Consider the following 19,594-nt stretch of genomic DNA (forward strand, 5'->3'; position numbering starts at 1 on the left):
TGTAAAAGAGTGGAATTAGAGCACTTCCTAATACCATTCACAAAAATGAACTCAAAATGGATTAAAGACCTAAATGTAAGGCCAGACACTATAAAACTTAGAGGAAAACATAGGCAGAACACGCTATGACATAAATCACAACAAGATCCTTTTTGACCCACCCTTAGAGAAATGGAAATAAAAACAAAAATAAACAAATAGGACCTAATGAAACTTAAAAGCTCTTGCACGGCAAAGGAAACCATATCAAGGTGAAAAGACAACCCTCAGAATGGGAGAAAATATTTGCAAATAAAACAACTGACAAAGGATTAATCTCCAGAATATACAAGCAGTTCATGCAGCTCAATGTCAAAAAAACAAACAACCCAACCCCAAAATGGGCAGAAGTCCTAATTAGACACTTCTCCAGAGAAGATATACAGATTGCCAATAAACACATGAAAAGATGCTCAACATCACTAATCATTAGAGAAATGCAAATCAAAACTACAGTGAGGTATCACCGCACACCAGTCAGAATGGCCATCATCAAAAAATCTACAAACAATAAATGCTAGAGAGGGTGTGGAGAAAAGGGAAACTTCTTGCATTGTTGGTGGGAATGTAAATTGATACAGCCACTATGGAGAACAGTATAGAGGTTCCTTAAACTAAAAATAGAACTACCATATGACCCAGCAATCCCACTACTGGGCATATACCCTGAGAAAACCATAATTCAAAAAGAGTCATGTACCACAATGTTCATTGCAGCACTATTTACAATAGCCAGGACATGGAAGCAACCTAAGTGTCCATCGACAGATGAATGGATAAAGAAGATGTTGCACATATATACAATGGAATATTACTCAGCCATGAAAAGAAACGAAATTGAGTTATTTGTAATGAGGTGGATGGACCCAGAGTCTGTCATACAGAGTGAAGTAAGTCAGAAAGAGAAAAACAAATACTGTATGCTAACACATTTATATGGAATCTAAAAAAAAATGGTTCTGATGAACCTAGGGACAGGACAGGAATAAAGACAGATGTAGAGAGTGGACTTGAGGATATGGGGAGGGGGAAGGGTGAGCTGGGATGAAGTGAGAGAGTAACATTGACATATATACACTACCAAATGTAAAATAGATAGCTAGTGGGAAGCAGCTGCATAGCACAAGGAGGGTGGGAGGGAGATGCAAGAGTGAGGGGATATGGGGATATACTTATGTATATAGCTGATTCTCTTTGTTATACAGCAGAAACTAACACAACATTGTAAAGCAATTATACTCCAATAAAGATGTTAAAAACTAAAAGAGCAGAGACTTTTAAAATTTTTTATTTTCCATTTCACTATTAAAGCACAACTTGTTCAGTTTTTGTCACCGTTACAGATGGTGCTACAGAGGGCATTGCGTTCAGGTCTCCCTGTGTACACAAGGGAACGTTTCTCTGGACCATATATGTACAGGAATGTATGCTCACCCTGTCTCATTCCACTTCTGTCCCATGTTAATGCTTACAGTTGTGTAATGTGACTAACGGGGTTTGGTTTCCCTGGTCCTAACTCTCCACTTCAGAGCCCATTTTCTCTCTGTTTACAGAAGGGCCAAGGTAGCGCGGTTGATTGGTTTACTGGCCTCGCACACAACGGAGCTCCAGGAAAATACACCTGTTATTGAGGTAATTTCTTTTATTACTGAAATGTTATGAATGGCAAAGATTGTTCTTGACTTTAGAATATGCAGCTTTCATTGGTGTTAAGTGTGGAATTGTGGCAGTTGTTATAAAATAACCTCAGTAGACCTGTACACTTCAGCACAGCCGCTCATTTACAACATAGTCTGTTGTCAAAGGTGGTGTGGTGGAATTACAAGGCTTGTGGACTCTAGTCGTCATTACTGCATTTCAATAATTTTTGGATAAGGTTTATTTCATTACTAGTTTTCTTGTGGTCTATTCAACATTTTATTATAACTAAAGTATTTTCTACTGGAAGCCCAGCTCAACTTCAAATTAAAATTTTTTTGGGTTTTTCACATTGAATTTAGTGTTTTTATCCCTACCAGTTGTCAATTATTTCTGACAATAGTCACAGTATTTAACTGCCAGGCATACACTAAAGATACTTTCAAATGCGGTCGGCCCTGTGTATTCACGGGTTCTGAGTCTGTGGATTCAGTCAGCCATGGATTGAAGATATTCAGGGGGAAAAAAGTTCTAGAAAGTTTCACAAAGCAAAACTTGAATTTGCTGCACGCTGGCAAGTATTTATATAAAATTTACATTGTACTAGGTAGTATAAATAATCTAGAGATGATTTAAAGTATGTGGGAGGATATGCATAGGTTATATGCAAATACTAGGCCATTTTATATAAGAGTATCTGTGGATTTTGGTATTTGTGGGGTTCCTGAAACCAGTTCTCCACAGATGCTGAGGGACAACTGAATCAGTCATTTCTTTCAAATACCAATATTGGAAAGCCCTTATTAATTAACCAGTAATTCCAAGTCCCATGAAGTGGATGCTACCATTGTATTGCCTTTTTGAACGTTCCTGAACACTAAAAACTACTTTCTATCTATCCTGTTAATGTGTACTGCACTTAACTGGCAGTAGATTTTTATCCCTTGGACTAGGAGAGTGTCGAGTCAGAATAGGTGAGAAAAACCAAGGCTCTTAAGGGGGAAGGGCAGAACTACTGAAGGAAGGAGAAAATGATAAAAAGAAGGGATTTTTGTAGAGCCAGACCTGGTAGTGTGGTATTTGGGGCTTTGAGAGGAATTGTTTAGCCAAGTACTGTCTAATAGAACTATCTGCAGTGAAGGAAGCTGTCCTGTATCTGTGCTGTCCAGTACCGTAGCCAGTTGCTGGGATGGTATTCCAGTTAGTCCTGGGCTGTCTAGGTGGAAGCAAATGGGAGATTAATTTGTGCTCAGTGCATTTCCTCTGCTTATGATTCCGTCCCCATTCCCTGCAATTATTAGACCTCTGAGCTACTAAAGAAAATGTTAGTAAGTCTAAACTTTTCCTTCTTTTTGTGACCAAGAAAAATGAATTGTGACCTATATGATCACTGATGGTACCCAGCTTGGCTATCAGAGATCTATAAACTAGATTTTTATCTAAAAGACCAAGCAGATAGGGCAGTGACACTTCGGCAGACGAGGAGAAGGCTTAGGAGCTCAAAAGTGGAGCCTCCTTCTGATGACTCAGAGCAAAGGGTCTCCAGTGAAACAGATTTGCTGGAGGAGATGGGAGAGAACGTGATGAAAATTCTAAGACGAAGTTCTGACATTCTAGAGGACATTCCTGGATAATCAGAGTAGGAGGGAACAGTGTGCCATGAAGAAAGAGCCCCTGAAGGTGTAAAATATGACTGTTGAATTAAAATATTCAGTAGATGCAGTAGTAAGTAGGAGATACTGGGTACCTTAGAAGCTGAGTTAGTGAATTTGAAGATAAGTAGGATGTGAATTCTCTTAGGATTCAGAAGAAAAAAAAAAAAGAGAAAAATTATGAACTATAAAGGCACGGAAGACAGTTGCAGAACATCTCTTACACTGTCCAGTATGGTAGCCATCAGCCAAAAGTGGCCACTAGGCCCTTGAAAAGCAGCAAGTCTGAATTGAGATGAGCTGCAAGTAGAGAACACACACCAGATTTTGAAGACTCAATATGAAAAAAAAATAATAATGTAAAGTATCTCACCTGTAATTTTCTTTATAGATTACATTTTTATTTTAAATTTTTATTGGAGTATAGTTGATTTACCATATTGTGTTAGTTTCAGGTGTACAGCAAAGTGAATCGGTTATACAAATACATATATCCACTCTTTTTTAGATTATATTCTAAAACAATATTTTAGATATATTAGGATAAATATTAAAATTTTTACTTTCATTTTTTAATGTGGCTACTAGAAAATTTTAAATTGCCCATGTGGCTTGAATTCTATTTCTATGGGATAGCACTTGTCTAAGATAAACACAATGGGATTTCCAGGAGGAGAGATCCAAGCAAGCAGAAATGAAAAATAATAGGAGAAAATTTCACCCTGAGCTGAAGAAAGACTCACATCTTTAGATGAAAGGTTTTTCACCAAATGTCAGGCAAAACATTGAATAAAAAGAATGCACACGTAGACCTATCCTGGTGAAATTTGTAATTTCAAAGATAAAAATAAAACCTAAAACCCAGGTTATAAGCAAATAAAAGCAAATTAGACTTAGGTTTAATTTTTCTGTAACACTAAAGGCTAGAAGATAAAGAAAATGGTGGAAATGGATCGACACTTAGGAGGTCATGTGATGTTAAATTTCTCTGTTACGTCCATTGTACTGCCTGCTTGTGGGGACAGAAGAAGTTTTCAGAAACTCAATCTGAATTTCACCAACATTTCTAAAAAAAAAATTTACTTGAGCAAGCTACTTGAGGAGCTGCCAGCTTCAACACCCCCTTTCCCACCCAAGTTTTAAGATAATGTAAAGGAGAAACAAATAAAAACAATGAATCTATTTAAATTTAAGTCTAAATAATAGCTGCTACTGTTGTTGTGAAATATAATCTGGAAAGAATGGATTCTTGAAAAAGATTATAAATATACTTTAAAAATTACTAGCATGGAAGTAAATTCTGCATTATTTTAGAGGGTCTGAAAAGGTAGGGGAGAAGGGAATGGAGAAGGAAACGGCAAGTTCTTTCTTGTTCTTTTACGAATTGAACATTTACAGAGTGCCTCTTGTGGGTATGGCCTGTGTTACTTTCAGTAAGACCATCGTTCCAGGCAAGTTCTTGTCTTGTTCTAGAAGGAGTTCATAGATGCTGTTTTATTCTTGGCACTGATAATCCATTTCATTCTTGGCATTGATACTCTTATTCTTAACAAATATTTGTCAGTATCTGCATATGTACAGGGTGCTATCTAGGTGCTTATTTTATAAAAATAGATGGTAATCTCTGTTCTTGTGGAGCTTGTGTTCCAGTGTAAGGAGAGAGATAATAAACAAATAAATATATAAAATTCGGTGGTGATAAATTCAGTGGGAAAGATGTAGCGGGGTTTGGAAATGATGAGGTGGCAGCAGCGGTGGTTTAGAGATTGGCTGGTTGGGGAAGGCTGAGCAGAGACCTGAGGGAATAGTTCCCTCAGCTGGGCAAGAGCATTCCAGACAGGGAAGACACATGCACCCCAATGTTCATTGCAGCACTATTCACAATAGCCAGGATATGGAAGCAACCTAAATGTCCATGAACAGAGGAATGGATAAAGAAGACTTGGTACATATATACAATGGAATATTACTCAGCCATTAAAAGGAATGAAATTGGGTCATTTGTAGAGACATGGATGGACCTGGAGACTGTCATACAGAGTGAAGTAAGTCAGAAAGGGAAAAACAAATGTCGAATATTAACTCATATGTGTGGAATGTGAAAAGATTGGTATAGACGATCTTATTTACAAAGTGGAAATAGAGACGCAGATGTAGAGAACAAACGTATGGATACCAAGGAGGAAAGGATGGTGGTGGGATGAATTGGGAGATTGGGATTGATGTATATACACTATTGATACTATGTATAAAATAGATAACTAATGAGAACCTACTGTATAGCACAGGGAACTCTACTCAGTGCTCTGTGGTGACCTAAATGAGAAGGAAATCCAAAAAAGAGGGGATATATGTATACGTATAGCTGATTCACTTTGCGGTACAGTATACCGCAGTATTGTAAAGCAACTATACTCCAATAAAAATAAGTAAAAAGAAAAAAAAAAGGACTGGGGATAGATAAGTGATTGGCACGTTTCGAGAAGCAACAAGGAGGCGAGTGTAGCTGGAACTGAGCCCGACACAGCGATGGGAGATGAGGTTAGTGAGGTAGCCAGAGGCCAGGCCATCCAGAACCTTGTTGTAAACCATGGTCAGAAGTTGGGGTTTTAGCCTGAATGAGATGGGAAGCCATTGGAGGATTTGGAGCAGAGGAGAGCCTTGGTGTGGCCCATGTTTGGAAAGGATCACTTTGTTACAAGGACGGGACAAGGTGGAATCAGACCACTTTAGGGGGCTGTGGCAGTTCAGATGAGGGATGGTGGTGAGTTGGACCAGGTTTGTAGTGGTGGAAAGAGTAAAAAAATGATTTTATTCTGGATACGTGTTTTTTTTTTTTTTTTCACAGATTTTGAAGAGTGTTGATAGATCTGCTGATTGCTCTGATATTTGAAGGCAGACTTTAATAACCAAGTCTGGCCAATATAAATTCTAGTATTCAATATGAAAAGTGCTGAGGCATCAGAAAAGCAAATCCAAAATGAAATTTCAAGACAGGCACCAGACTGGCAAAAATTAAAAAGCCTTAACAATCCTCAGTGTTGGTGAAATTACTAAGCAGGAGTGCTCACATGCTGCTGAGGAATGTAAATGGGCAGAGCCGCTCTGGAAAAGTGCTTGATCTCTGAAAGCTGAGCACATCACTACCCTGTAACCCAGGGTACCAAGTGACATGTACAGGAAAAGTACATGATCTGGAAAAGTGCTTTATCTCTGAAAGCTGAGCACATCACTACCCTGTAACCCAGGGTACCAAGTGACATGTACAGGAATATATGTTGCCAACATGATTTGTAACAGCCCGAGATTTGAAACAACCCACGTGTCTATCAACAGCAGAATCGACAAAGTATGTCACATTCACACAGTGGAACGCTAAATAGCATTGCAAATGAGTTCATCCTTCAGCACTGGGAAATACGCTGGGATGAATCTCACAGTCATAGGTAGTTTTACTAGACATCAGTAGGACATTCCCTGGGCAAGACTGATCTATATTTTCAGGAATGTCCCGGGGCTGTGATGGCTCTTGTTTAGAGGGTCAGCTCCCCCTCGGTGCCAGAGGTGATGAGGGAGAGGGGTACGTAGGTAAGAGTCATGGAAGGTCTGGAGATGAGGGCTGCCTTGAGGCACAGAGTCTGGGGAAGACAGAACAGAGGGCAGGGCTGGAGCTGAGAGGCTGCCCAAGTCCTCGTGCTTGGGACTGCTGTGGCTCTGATGGGATAGTATATTCTGCCACAGGAACAGGGCAGGTCTGGGCAGAAGGCATCAGTCACCTCGGGTGATGTGCCCAGCTCACCCCCGGCTCCATGCCTGTGGCCTGGTCCCCCTGGAAATTGCTGCTGCTGCGGCTGTGGCTACTGGGAGCATTTGGCCCAGCAGTTCTTGAGCTGCACCTGTCCCCGTGCTCACTCGGGTTGAGTTCTGTGGCCAGTGCTTCCCTCTCTTCAGTACTCTGTGTTCCCAAAGTATTTCCCCAGCTCCTGTTGCTGTCCCTTATTAAACATTGCATTCCTGATGCTCCATTGAGAGGGGGAGGTGCGTGTTAATTCCTGAGGTCCTTGTATGCTCTGTTCCTTCACTTTTCCCTTTCTGGGTGTTTGCTGATGTTTTATTAATTTGAAATGGAACTTGGGAAAAATCGTACTTAATTTAAAAAAGCAAGTGTATATTTAACTACCTAGGAAACTTTTGAATTATGAATTAACATATACTATATTGTGAGTTATTTTCTGTTGGATAATGAGTTTACAGAATAACTTGAAATTGTGTCAGGTGGTCCTTTGTGATGCCATGTTTTTTTTTTAATTCTGTTAAACTACTTAACATTTTTTAGTTCTTTATTAATTCCTATGACCAATTGGCTGTAACAATTAAAACAGCCACTAGAGGGCGCTCAAACACTGAAAACAAAGTTTTACAAGTTAAGAATTTATTTTACAACTTCGGGAAGGAGTAGGCTTGGCAGGTATTTGGTACTGTGTTCATCTTTTCCCTGTTTTTTGGAATTTCTGCTGCATGAAATGTGGTTCCAGTCCATTGGCAATTATTACCATTTGAGATTAACGAAAGCCATGACAGCCTCTCCAGAACGATGCAGTCATTTCAGGAGATTTGGACTCCTCTGTGAGGCCCTATGATGAACCTTAGGTTCAGAACTCTTGAGACCAGCTTTCTGTAACACATTTGTGTCTTCATACATAGTTTTTCAGTAAATCATTAATAAAATTTCAAGTGTGAGACGCGTTCTGATTTTTCCAGGTTTACTACCAGCAGACAATAAAAATCATGGTTGAAGATCCTGTAGGTATTTTAAAGGCATAGAGTCTCATTTTATTTTATTTAAGTAATTTATTTTTTAAATTTTATTTTATTTTTTTATTGGAGTATAGTTGATATACAGTGTTGTGTCAGTTTCAGGTGTACAGTAAAGTGATTCAGTTATGCATACATATATATTCTTTTTCAGATTCTTTCCCCTTATAGGTTATTACAAAATATTAATGGTTTCCTGTGCTATACAGTAGGTCCTTGTTGGTTATCTGTTTTATATATGGTAGTGTATATATATTAATCCCAAACTCCTAATTTATCCTCCCTCTCTTTTCCCTTTGGTAACCATAAGTTTGTTTTCTATGTCTGTGGGTTTATTTCTGTTTTGTATATAAGTTGATTTGTATCATTTTTCTTTATTTTTTAGATTCCACATATAAGCGATACCATATGACATTTGTCTTTGGCTTACTTCACTTAGTATGATAATCTCTAGGTCTTTCCATGTTGCTGCAAATGGCATGATTTCATTCTTTTTTATAGAACCTTATTTTGAAGATAGATTTTATTCATTTTATTTTATTTATTTTTGGCTGTGTTAGGTCTTCGTTGCTGTGCGCGGGCTTTCTCTAGTTGCGGCGAGCGGGGGCTACTCTTTGTTGTGGTGCGCGTGCTTCTTACTGCAGTGGCTTCTCTTGTTGCGGAGCATGGGCTCTAGGCACGCAGGCTTCAGTAGTTGTGGCATGCGGGCTCAGTAGTTGTGGCTCACGGGCTCTAGAGCGCAGGCTCAGTAGTTGTGGCACACGGGCTTAGTTGCTTCGTGGCATGTGGGATCTTCCCGGACCAGGGCTCGAACCTGTGTCCCCTGCATTGGCAGGCGGATTCTTAACCACTGCACCGCCAGGGAAGCCCTAGGACCTCATTTTATTATTCATCACTGTAATCCACAGTGCCGAGCCAGCCAAGTAACGTGTATTTCTGGTATTCAGTCAGTGTTAAAGGATTTAATAAATGATTACAAGAATGGTGGGAAAGTGTGGCAGTATAATTTGTTACAAAGAGGCAGAAGAGATGGAGAAAAATATATTTTACTATCCTTATGATACAATTTAAGTCCCTTCCATCCTATTCTATCATCAATGGCTACAGAAAAGAGTTGGTCATGATCGCTTGTATATGTTGAATATTTAGAAGCATTTATTCAATTCTTCTTTGTCTTTTCTACAGAAAAATATTGCCAGCTTCTTAAACTTTTCTTCCTAGATATCACATTTACCACCCTGTATTTGTTGTGGTTCTTATGTGTAATAATTTAAAATAAATATGATATTATCCTACATGTATGTAGTCTTAAGCATGCAGTGGATATATTTTACGAAATTGAATATAGAGCCTTAAAATTTAGAACTGGAAGGAATATTAATAGACACTCTAGTTTGATCCCTTCATTAAACATTTTTATTATGGAAAATGTCAACATACATAAAAGTAGACTGAAATAATGAGCTATCACTTCCAACAATTATTAGAATTTTACCAATATTGTTCGTCTGTTGTCTTATCTCTCTCTCACTCACCCTCCCTATCCTATTCCTTCTCTCTGTTCTCTTCCCTCTGTCTTCCCCCTCCTCCTTTCCCTTCCCCTTGCTATAATTTTTTTTTTTTTTTTTTGGCTGTGCCACGTGGTGTGCGGGATCTTATTTCCCCAACCAGGGATTGAACCTGTGCCCCCTGCAGTGGAATTGTGGAGTCCTAACCACTGGGCTGGCAGGGAATTCCACCACCACCTTGCTATAGTATTTTTTAAAAAAATTCCAGACATCATATTATACTCTTAAATACTCTAGTACCTATATCTAACAGAAAAGATTTTTAAAAAATACAATCACAGTACCATTATCACACCCAACAAAATCGACGGTGGTTTCTTAATATCATCTAATACCCAGTGTTCGTGTTTTTCTGATGGTCTTATACATGTCATTTTTTTTTTTTTTTGCGTCGCGTCTTAGTTGTGGCACGCGGGCTCTTTGTTGCGGCGCGTGGATTTCTCTCTAGTTGTGGCTCGTGGACTCCAGAGCGCACGGGCTCAGTAGTTGCAGCACACAGGCTTAGTTTCCCCACGGCATGTGGGATCTTAGTTCCCTGACCAGGGATTGAATTTGCATCCCCTGCATTGGAAGGCAGATTCTTAACCACTGGACCACCAGGGAAGTCCCTCATACATGTCATTTTGTATTTTATCATTGAACCAGGATTGAAACAAGGTCCTATATTGCATTTAGATAACGTTGACTCTTTAAGTCCCTTAATTTCAAACATTTTCCTATTATTTTTTAGTGCCATTGATTTATCAAAGACAAATTGTCATTTGTTTTGGCCAAAGCTGGAATGTTGGAAACTTTCTTCTGTCCTTTTGGTGCCATGGTTCTCTCTCACCTGTATTTCCTGTGAACTGCTAGTTAGATGTTGAGCCTTGATTAGATTCAAGTTGCTTTATGGAGGAAGGGTAGGAATTCTTCCTACCTGGTGCTGTGTGTTTCCTGTTGCCTCATAGGGAGATGTGTATAATAATGTCTGGTTGCCTCCTTATTACTGATGTTGTGATTGCTCACTGGCTTCAGATGTGGTCAGCCCTATGATTATGAACTTTCCCATCACTCTCATACGTAGTAGTTTTAGCATCCATTGATGATCATTGCTTAGCTGCATTAGTCCTTTAGGGTTGCAAAAATGATAATTTTCTCATTCTGTAATTCCTTTCTCATTTACAGCTGGGAGTTTTCCTTACATAAGAGCTTTCCCATATCAGCTAATTGGTTATCCTAAAATATAGTTTGTTTAGCAAAGGCAGGATAAATGATTGTTGCCCTTTATAGACCAATATTCAGAATAATAAGTTGGTGCCTTAGTGGTCTTAATCTGTCCAATGAGATCTTCTTTATATTAAGAAATTATGGATTTACATATGTATGTTTATTTCAGTCTGTTGCAGTCATTAGTCTTTTGGATGCTTAAGTTGTTCCATCTCAGGCCAATGGGAGCCCATTCGAGTTTGCTCCTCTGTACTTTCTACATGAGCCTACTACTGTGTCTGATAACTTATTTGCTTTCTGTCAACAAGATTTCACTATTCTTGGGAAGAGTCAGCCCTAGTTCTGAAGTCAATTCTATAAGGAACCTTGTTTAATTTTAGCTGAAAAGGGTGCTTTGAGAATGCAGTCTGGGTAGAGGTGCTCACTGCTGCTGGGATTGTCATTTCTTTTAGAACTTTTCACTGGTGAGAGCTAGGAAATGTTTCTTAAAGAGAAAAATCACAAGTTCATTCATACCTATACTTCCAGTTCACATTTAAAATTATGGTTTTTACCTTTTTATTTAAAATTTTAATTTCTCATAAACTGAAAGTCTTAGCTGCTAATGACATTAACATGCCTATTTTCTTTAACCTATAGTTTAGAATAAATAGTTTAAAAATAATAACCATGTTATTACTAACAGTAAAACTACAAAGTGCTGTTAAAGGTATTTTTGTTTTGTTTTGTTTTGGTCCTTGGGATGCAATCCACTAGGTGATATATACTCAGTCAGAATACTGAGTTTTGTGGTCAGTTCAAATAATTCTTCACTTTGTACTTCTGTCACCAGTATGATATATAATTATATATATTTTTCAATTTGTATTACATATTTTGGCATTAGAGATTTAGGGATTGCTTTGTGCTTTCTTTTTGGATCAAAGATGGTAATGCTTTTTTTTTTACTGAAGAGTTACAGGTATACAGAAATGTGTACAAAACATAAATTTCATGCTCACTGAATTGTCACAATGTGAAAACCCAGGGAGCTGCCACTGGTTCAAGACATAGAATATTGCCAGCTCACCAGCACACCCCTTGTGCCCTGTCTCGATCACTAGTCTCTCCCTTTGCTCTAAAGGTATCCACTACCATACCTTCTGGTATTGTGATTATTTTGCCTGTTTTTGAATTTTATTTAAATTGAATCATATGATGTTTTCTTTGGTATCTGGCTTATTTTGTTACATGTCATGTGTGTGAAATTCATCCTTGTTTTAGGTGTCTGTAGTTCCTTTTCATTACAGTATCACACCACTAGTGATGGACATTTGGGTTGTTTGCCATATTTGGCTATTATAAATAAATCTTGTAAAAACATTTTGATGCACTTATGTGAACTTTCTGTTAGATAAACCTAGGAGTTAGAATTGCTAGGTCATAGGGTATGTGTATGTTCAACTTTAGAGGGTAATCTAAACTGTTTTCCAAAACAGTTGTATAAACTTAAAATCCTTCACCAATGAAGGAGAATTTTCAGTGATTTGTATTCTCATTAATACTTGGTTTTGGTATAAAATCACGTTAAATTAGTATCTACCAAGTTCTTTATTTTTAACATATTTTTAACATGAATGAGTATTGAATTGGTTATATGATATCTATAGAGGTGATTGTACAGGTTTTATTCCTACCTCTGTTAATAGGTGGATTATATCAATGGCAATCCTAAAATTAAACCACCCTAGCATTTTTCAAAGTAACTCTACTTGGGTCATGATGTATTAACATCTTTATAATGAATGCACTGTTGGATTCTTTTTGCTAATGTTTCTTCTGGATTTGTCTCCCCATTTCCCCGCCCCCCCCATGACATTGAGTTCTTGAAAAGCCCAAGCCAGTTGTCTTGTAGAATGTTCCACATTTGTCTACTTGCTTTTTCTTGGTATCATGAAACTTGATTTTCTAGTCCCTACGTTTCCTATAAACTGTATGTTAGGTCTAGAGGCTTGATTAGATTCAGGTTAAAGTTTTTTTTTTTTTGTAAGACTATATCATAGGTGATGTTGGATGCTTCATATTTCATCATATCAGGAAGCATATGGTGTTTGTACCCGATTAATTGTACTTACTTGGATCACTTGATTAAAGAGGTGATGCCATATATCTCCATTGTGAAGTTACATCTTTTTTCTTTGCATTGTCACTTTTAGTGCCGAGTTAAGTATACAATAAGAAGATAATTTGAAAAGTTATATGGATTGTAACTTGCTTGTTTTAACCTTTTTCTAAATTGAAATGCATAATTTTAGTTAGTTCATGACATATTAATCAATGTATTAGCTGTCGTTAATTGCCATTGCGATTTTCTCATTTCATTTTCAATAGATTAATTTACTAAGTTCATTGTGCTATGCAACATTATTATTGCCATTGCTGTTTTGAAATTCATCTAATTTTCAAATTTATTTTGCTTTTTATGTCCTAATTTTGTTTTTTGGTAGGATAATCACATCTTGTGACTTAGTTGCTCAAAAGATGAAATCTTCTCTGAATTCTTGATTTAAGAATATTGACACTCTGTTATTCAGCCTTCTACTGAATTGGTTTTAGACTTGAACTTTATGTTAAGCAGTAGATATATGGTGATTTGAAGCATTATTCAACTTAGTTTTCTCTGAACGTTGTGTACTTGTGGAACTCTAAACACAGGACATGATGAACTGTATTTAGGGACAGTTGGCTGTTCTGGCATCTGTTTTAGAGGTTGTGGTGTAGCGTGCTCCACTTTGGGCTCTTGTTCTCTATTAAGCTGCACAATTGCACCACTTCCTCCGCTGTCCTGGTGCCTTGCATGCTGTAGCTTTTCATTACTGGAACAACTGCACATGGCAAGCTCAGTCATGGTCCTTATTTTCCACAGTCCTCATTTCCAACTTATAGCTTTTTTGAAGAACAAATGATACTTGTTGCACTTTGGGGAATGTACATATTTTATGTACATAAATGAAATTGTTTTGGGGAATGTACATATTTTATGTACATAAATGAAATTGTTTTTATGTAGAGTTTTCCCCATGTAGCGTTTATTATGCTTTTTTCTAATTATAAAATAACGTATGGTTTTCTTTTTTAAAAAATATTTCATTTATTTATTTATTTGGCTGAGCCGGGTCTTAGTTGTGGCACACGGGGTCTTTAGGTGCGGCATGATCTAGTTCCCTGACCAGGGATCAAACCCTGGCCCCCTGCATTGGGAGCACGGAGTCTTAGCCACTGGACCACAAGGGAAATCTTTGGTTTTCTAATTATGACAACTTAGCTACTTAGATTACCTGGGAATCCTCCCAAATATCTAGAACTGCAGGATAAAATGTAACAAAAAGATTTGTAAAATGATTAGATGCACAAGAAAGGGAAATTCTCAAAAGTCAGAAGTGGGGAGCTGAAATCTGAAATGGTAAGACTTTGAGGCTGTCTGAGGCAGGGTAGGGTGGTGGTTATTGCTGTTAATTTTGAGATCTGGTAGAATCTAAGAATAGTAGATGAGGCCTTAGGTTCCCCAGTGGCAGTTAGTTGGAACTAAGACTCTTGAAGAGCTATCCCTGTAGTAAAAGGGGAATTTTGCAGGGAGAATAAAAAAAGGAGCAATCCATTTATCTACACCGGGAGATAACAAGCAAGTTTGTTGATTTTATCTTCAGCTCTAGAAAGGTTAAAAAAAGTTTTCATATAAGTTTGTAACCACAGTTTTTCGAGTTTCATTAATGTTTGGAGTATGCATTTATACTTCTTCCCAACTGAGGAATTAACATAAAAATCAGACCTGGGTTGGAGCTCTGGTAATGGTCGAGAAGCTTCTGCCAATAATGATAATGAATCTGGACAGAATATAAAAACGGAAGTAGGTAGAAGCTAGAGGGGACACACAACTTGAAAGAAAGGAAGCTGTGTGAGCTGTGTTTTTAACTGGCTTATCTTCAGGCAGGTGCTCTGAGTTCACACAGGGGAGCAGAGTTCAAGTAGAACCCAATAGTCTTCCTGGATCAAGGAACTGAGTCCCACCACTTAACTTGGTGGGACTTGACCTCCAAACTCTATCTCGCCGGCACTGAGCAACTGTTGAAATTTCTGCTCCTCTTTGACCTCTCACCCACTGCTTTCTGCTGGGGACCAGGGAGTTTCACTCAACGCACGCACACAGCCTCCAAGTTAGCCAAGGACCTCAGAAACTTCTGGAAAATTTTCAACAATTATCCCATCAAAATTTTTTTCTATCTCATTCTATATTTTATGTGTATATTATGTTGAATGTACACATTGTGTCTTTGCATTGTATGTGAAATAGGTAATGTTGATTTAAGGTGAAATGTGATTACTTAACGGATGCTATCGTAACCTGAAGAGTATCCAGTAAAAAAGTAAACAAAGAGCTATGGCTAATTTGGTCAGTAGAAGAAATGAAATGCAATTCTAAATTAATACTCAATCAAAAATAAGTCGGGAAAAGAGGATTAAAGGGAGAAAGATCAAATGGGACAAATAGAAAGCAAATAGCAAGATGATAGACTTAAACCATACCACATTAATAATTACATTAAAGTTCAGTGGCCTAGATGATTGAGTCAAAAGGCACAGATTGTTATACTGAATTAGAAAGAGAAGCCTAGCTATATGCAGTTACATAAGCCATACTTTAAACATGAAGATAGACTAACAACATGGAAAAAGATATACCATGGAAACACTGATAACAAGAAAGCCGCATGGCTATGTTAATAACAAAGTATATACTAAGGGAGTAACACTAGAGATAAAGATGGGTGTTTCATAATGAGAGTTTCAATTTATTAGAAAACATTAACAATCCTGAATTTGTAGGCACCAACTAAGAGCACTTTGAAGTAAATGAAGGGAAAATTGACAGAACTAAAATAACAGACAAATCTGTTATTACTGTTGGGTAATTTTTAAACAAGCAAGACAAAGTCAGAACACAGAAGATTTGAATGATAGGAATGAAATTGAAATAATTGACGTTTATAGAATACTAATTTGAACAACTGTAAAATATTTACATTCATTTAAAATACACACTGAATATTCACTAAGACCATATTGTCAGCCATAAAACATATCTTAACAACAAAGGATTAAAATCGTTTAGAGTACATTCTCTGATGACGATGGAATTTAGAAGTTAATAAGAGGAAATCTAGAAAATCCCTCAAATATTTAGAAATTAAGCAAAATACTTTTAAGTAACTCGTTTTTTTTTTTTGTCTCTTTTTTCATCAGTTTCATGATTTATTTATTTATTTTTTTTAAATAATTTATTTATTTATTTATTTATTTTTGGCTGTGTTGGGTCTTTGTTGCTGCGTGTGGCTTTCTCTAGTTGCGGTGAGCGGGGGCTATACTTTGTTGCAGTGCGTGGGCTTCTCATTGCGGTGGCTTCTCTTGTTGTGGAGCACGGGCTCTAGGCGTGCGGGCTTCAGGAGTTGTGGCACGTAGGCTCAGGAGTTGTGGCTCACGGGCTCTAGAACGCAGACTCAGTAGTTGCGGCGCATGGGCTTAGTGGCTCCGTGGCATGTGGGATCTTTCTGGACCAGGGCTCGAACCCGTGTCCCCTGCATTGGCAGGCAGATTCTTAACCACTGCGCCACCAGGGAAGTCCCGATTTATTTATTTTTATTGAAGTATAGTTGATTGACACTTGTGTTTCAGGTGTACAGCACAGTGATTCAGTTATACATAATATATATCTATTCTTTGTCAGATTCTCTTCTCTTATAGGTTATTACAAAATATTGAGTACAATTCCCTGTGCTGTATTGGTCCTTGTTGGTTATCTATTTTATATGTAGGAGTGTATATATGCTAGTCCCAGACTCCTAAATTATCCCCCGCCGCTTTCCCCTTTGGTAACCATAAGTTTGTTTTCTATGTCTGTGGGTCTATTTCTGTTTGCAAATAAGTTCATTTGTATCTTTTTTTTTTTAGTTCCATGTATGAGCGATATATCTGTCTTTCACTTAGTATGATCATCTCTAGGTCCATCTCTGTTGCTGCAAATGGCATTATTTCATTCTTTTTTTTTATGGCTGAGTAATATTCCATTGTATACACATTCCACATCTTCTTTATCCATTCTTCTGTTGATGGACATTTAGGTAGTTTCCATGTCTTGGCTATTGTAAGCAGTGCTGCAGTGAATTGTAATAGTGCTGCATGTGTCTTTTCAAATTAGTTTTCTCCAGATACACGCCCAGGAGTGGGATTTCTGGATCATATTGGTAACTCTAATTTTAGTTTTTCAAGGACCCTCCATACTCTCCTCCATAGTGGCTGCACCAGTTTACATTCCCACCAACAGTAACTCATGTGTTAATGAAAAACTCTCAAGAGGATTTAGGTAAATTTTAAACTGGATGATAATGGACGCCTAACACGTCAAGAATTTTGTGATGCTGTTAAAGTGGGAGTGAGAGGGAAATAGTCCACAGCTTTAAATGCTCAGAGTAGGGCACTAGCTATGAAAAGCCTAACGCATATCCCAGTTGCCTGGAAGGTTTGTTAGAATGCAGATTGTTGGACCTCACCTACAGAGTTTCTCATTCAGTAGGTCTGGAGTGGGGCACAATAATTTGTATCTTAATAAATTCCTAGGGCTTCCCTGGTGGCGCAGTGGTTGAGAGTCTGCCTGCCAATGCAGGGGACACGGGTTCGAGTCCTGGTCTGGGAGGGTCCCACATGCTGCGGAGCAACTAGGCCCGTGAGCCACAATTGCTGAGCCTGCGCGTCTGGAGCCTGTGCTCCGCAACAAGAGAGGCCGCGATAGTGAGAGGCCCGCGCACCGCGATGAAGAGTGGCCCCCACTTGCCGCAACTAGAGAAAGCCCTTGCACGGAAACGAAGACCCAACACAGCCATAAATAAATAAATAAATAAATAAATAAATTTATAAAAAACAAAAACAAGATAAATTCCTAGATGACTTTGTACTGCTGCTGGTTCCAGGACTGTACTTTGAGAACCACTACATGAGAAATCAAGAATGTTCTAAGTTCCAGTTTAAGAAGTTTAGGGCTTCCCTGGTGGCGCAGTGGTTAAGAATCCACCTGCCAATGCAGGGGACATGGGTTCGAGCCCTGGTCTGGGAAGATCCCACATGCCGCAGAGCAACTAAGCCCATGCGCCACAACTACTGAGCCTGTGTGCCACAACTACCGAAGCCCATGCACCTAGAGCCCATGCTCTGCAAAAAGAGAAGCCACTGCAATGAGAAGACCGTGCACCACAATGAAGAGTAGCCCCAGCTCACCGCAACTAGAGAAAGTCCGCGTGCAGCAACAAAGACCCAATGCAGCCAAAAATAAATAAAATAAATAAATTTATTAAAAAAAAAAGTTTAGGAAAAGGAAAGCAAATTCAACCCAGTGCAATTAAAATAAAGGAAATACTAAAAAAGAGCTGAAATCAATGAACTGGAAAAGTAACAGTATATAAAAACCAGTAAAACCGGTAGTTCATATGTTGATAACTTAAACTTATTAAACTTGTAGCCAAATTGATCAAAAGAAAATAAAGAGAAAATACAAATAAGCCACGTCAGGACTAAAAGGGAGACAGCAAGGGAGTAGATCCAACACTCAGGGTACTAAGGGGGTAATCTGAATAGCTTTATGCCTACTTACTTGACAACTTAAATGGACAAGTTGTCCGAATAACACAACTTTCTGGAACTGATAGAAGACAGAAAAATTTGGAGAACCCTACGTCTGTGAATACATTAATAAAAAACCTTCCGCCCCAAACAGCTCTGGGCTTCTATGAGTTCACTGGTGAATTCAACCCCCAACCCGCCCATATATTAGTGTGTGTGTGTATATACACATATGTAACAGTATATACATTGATATATGTTTATATTTACTCAACATCACATTTACTTAGCTTTATGAGAAGGTACGAGACAGGCAACATAGCATGAATGATAACAGGGTAATTGGCCTTAAATCAGAAGGGACACAATTCACTGTCACAGGAAGAAAGGATTAATAAATGGAGGTGGAGTGGGGGGTATGATTTGGTGGTGGGAGAATGAGGTATCTTGTATCTAATGGCTTCTGACAATGGAGTAACCTCAAGGTCACCACCAGAAAGAGGTGGAGGAGAAGATATGAAGTTGTCATTTCAGAGAATGGGAAAGAGAATAAAGCTGCACAGAAACCAAGTTCGGTTTGTTTCACCTTAAATTTTTTATCACAATCTGCCTAGTTGTGTGATGTTCTCCAGAAGATAGTTGGGTTTTTAATCAAGGGAAGACTTGAGTCTGTTGAGGGGAGAGAGTGGTCATTTCCAAACCCTCTTGCCTAAGGCCTTACAGTTTTAGGTCTTTTCTGTTCAGACCCCAGTCTGTGTAGGAAAGCATGTAAAGAAAGACTGTGAGAAGGTGGTGGGATCATTGGCTTGGATGTTTAAAGGAATATTGCTGAAGGGCTTTGAATAAGGAAGCGTGAGAGAGGTGTGAGTGAAGGTGAGAGGGTGTCTGAATTGGAGAAGTATTGGGGATACTGTGAGGGTTCCGGGTGGGACTGTGGATGAGTCGGGGTAGAGGAACAGGTCAAGGGACCAAGTGATGAGCTCAAGGGACGGTTGTGTGGTCAGGGTTCCAGTGTGTCTCCCATAGGGA

General features: G+C 38.4%; 1 protein-coding gene and 2 long non-coding RNA genes across 4 annotated transcripts in view; 2 read left to right on the forward strand and 1 right to left on the reverse strand.

Moving 5' to 3' along the window:
• The window catches only part of LOC309637811, a 203,931-nt gene that overhangs the window by 62,402 nt on the left and 121,935 nt on the right, over nt 1-19,594 (reverse strand). The gene's annotated exons all lie outside the window — the stretch shown is intronic.
• The window catches only part of ULK4 (unc-51 like kinase 4), a 545,664-nt gene that overhangs the window by 58,525 nt on the left and 467,545 nt on the right, over nt 1-19,594 (forward strand). For both annotated transcript variants that reach the window (XM_082412745.1, XM_082412746.1), the window contains one exon: nt 1,593-1,671. In XM_082412745.1, coding sequence (XP_082268871.1) covers nt 1,593-1,671 — 79 coding nt within the window. The remainder of the gene's footprint in view (nt 1-1,592; nt 1,672-19,594) is intronic.
• On the forward strand, nt 11,473-17,879 carry LOC309637818. Its single transcript, XR_014250834.1, has 2 exons — nt 11,473-16,197; nt 16,570-17,879. It is a non-coding gene; the product is annotated as an uncharacterized lncRNA (long non-coding RNA).

The sequence above is a fragment of the Balaenoptera physalus genome (genome assembly GCF_965194825.1).
Source record: "Balaenoptera physalus genome assembly, chromosome: 11".
Classification (NCBI taxonomy): Eukaryota; Metazoa; Chordata; class Mammalia; order Artiodactyla; family Balaenopteridae; genus Balaenoptera; species Balaenoptera physalus.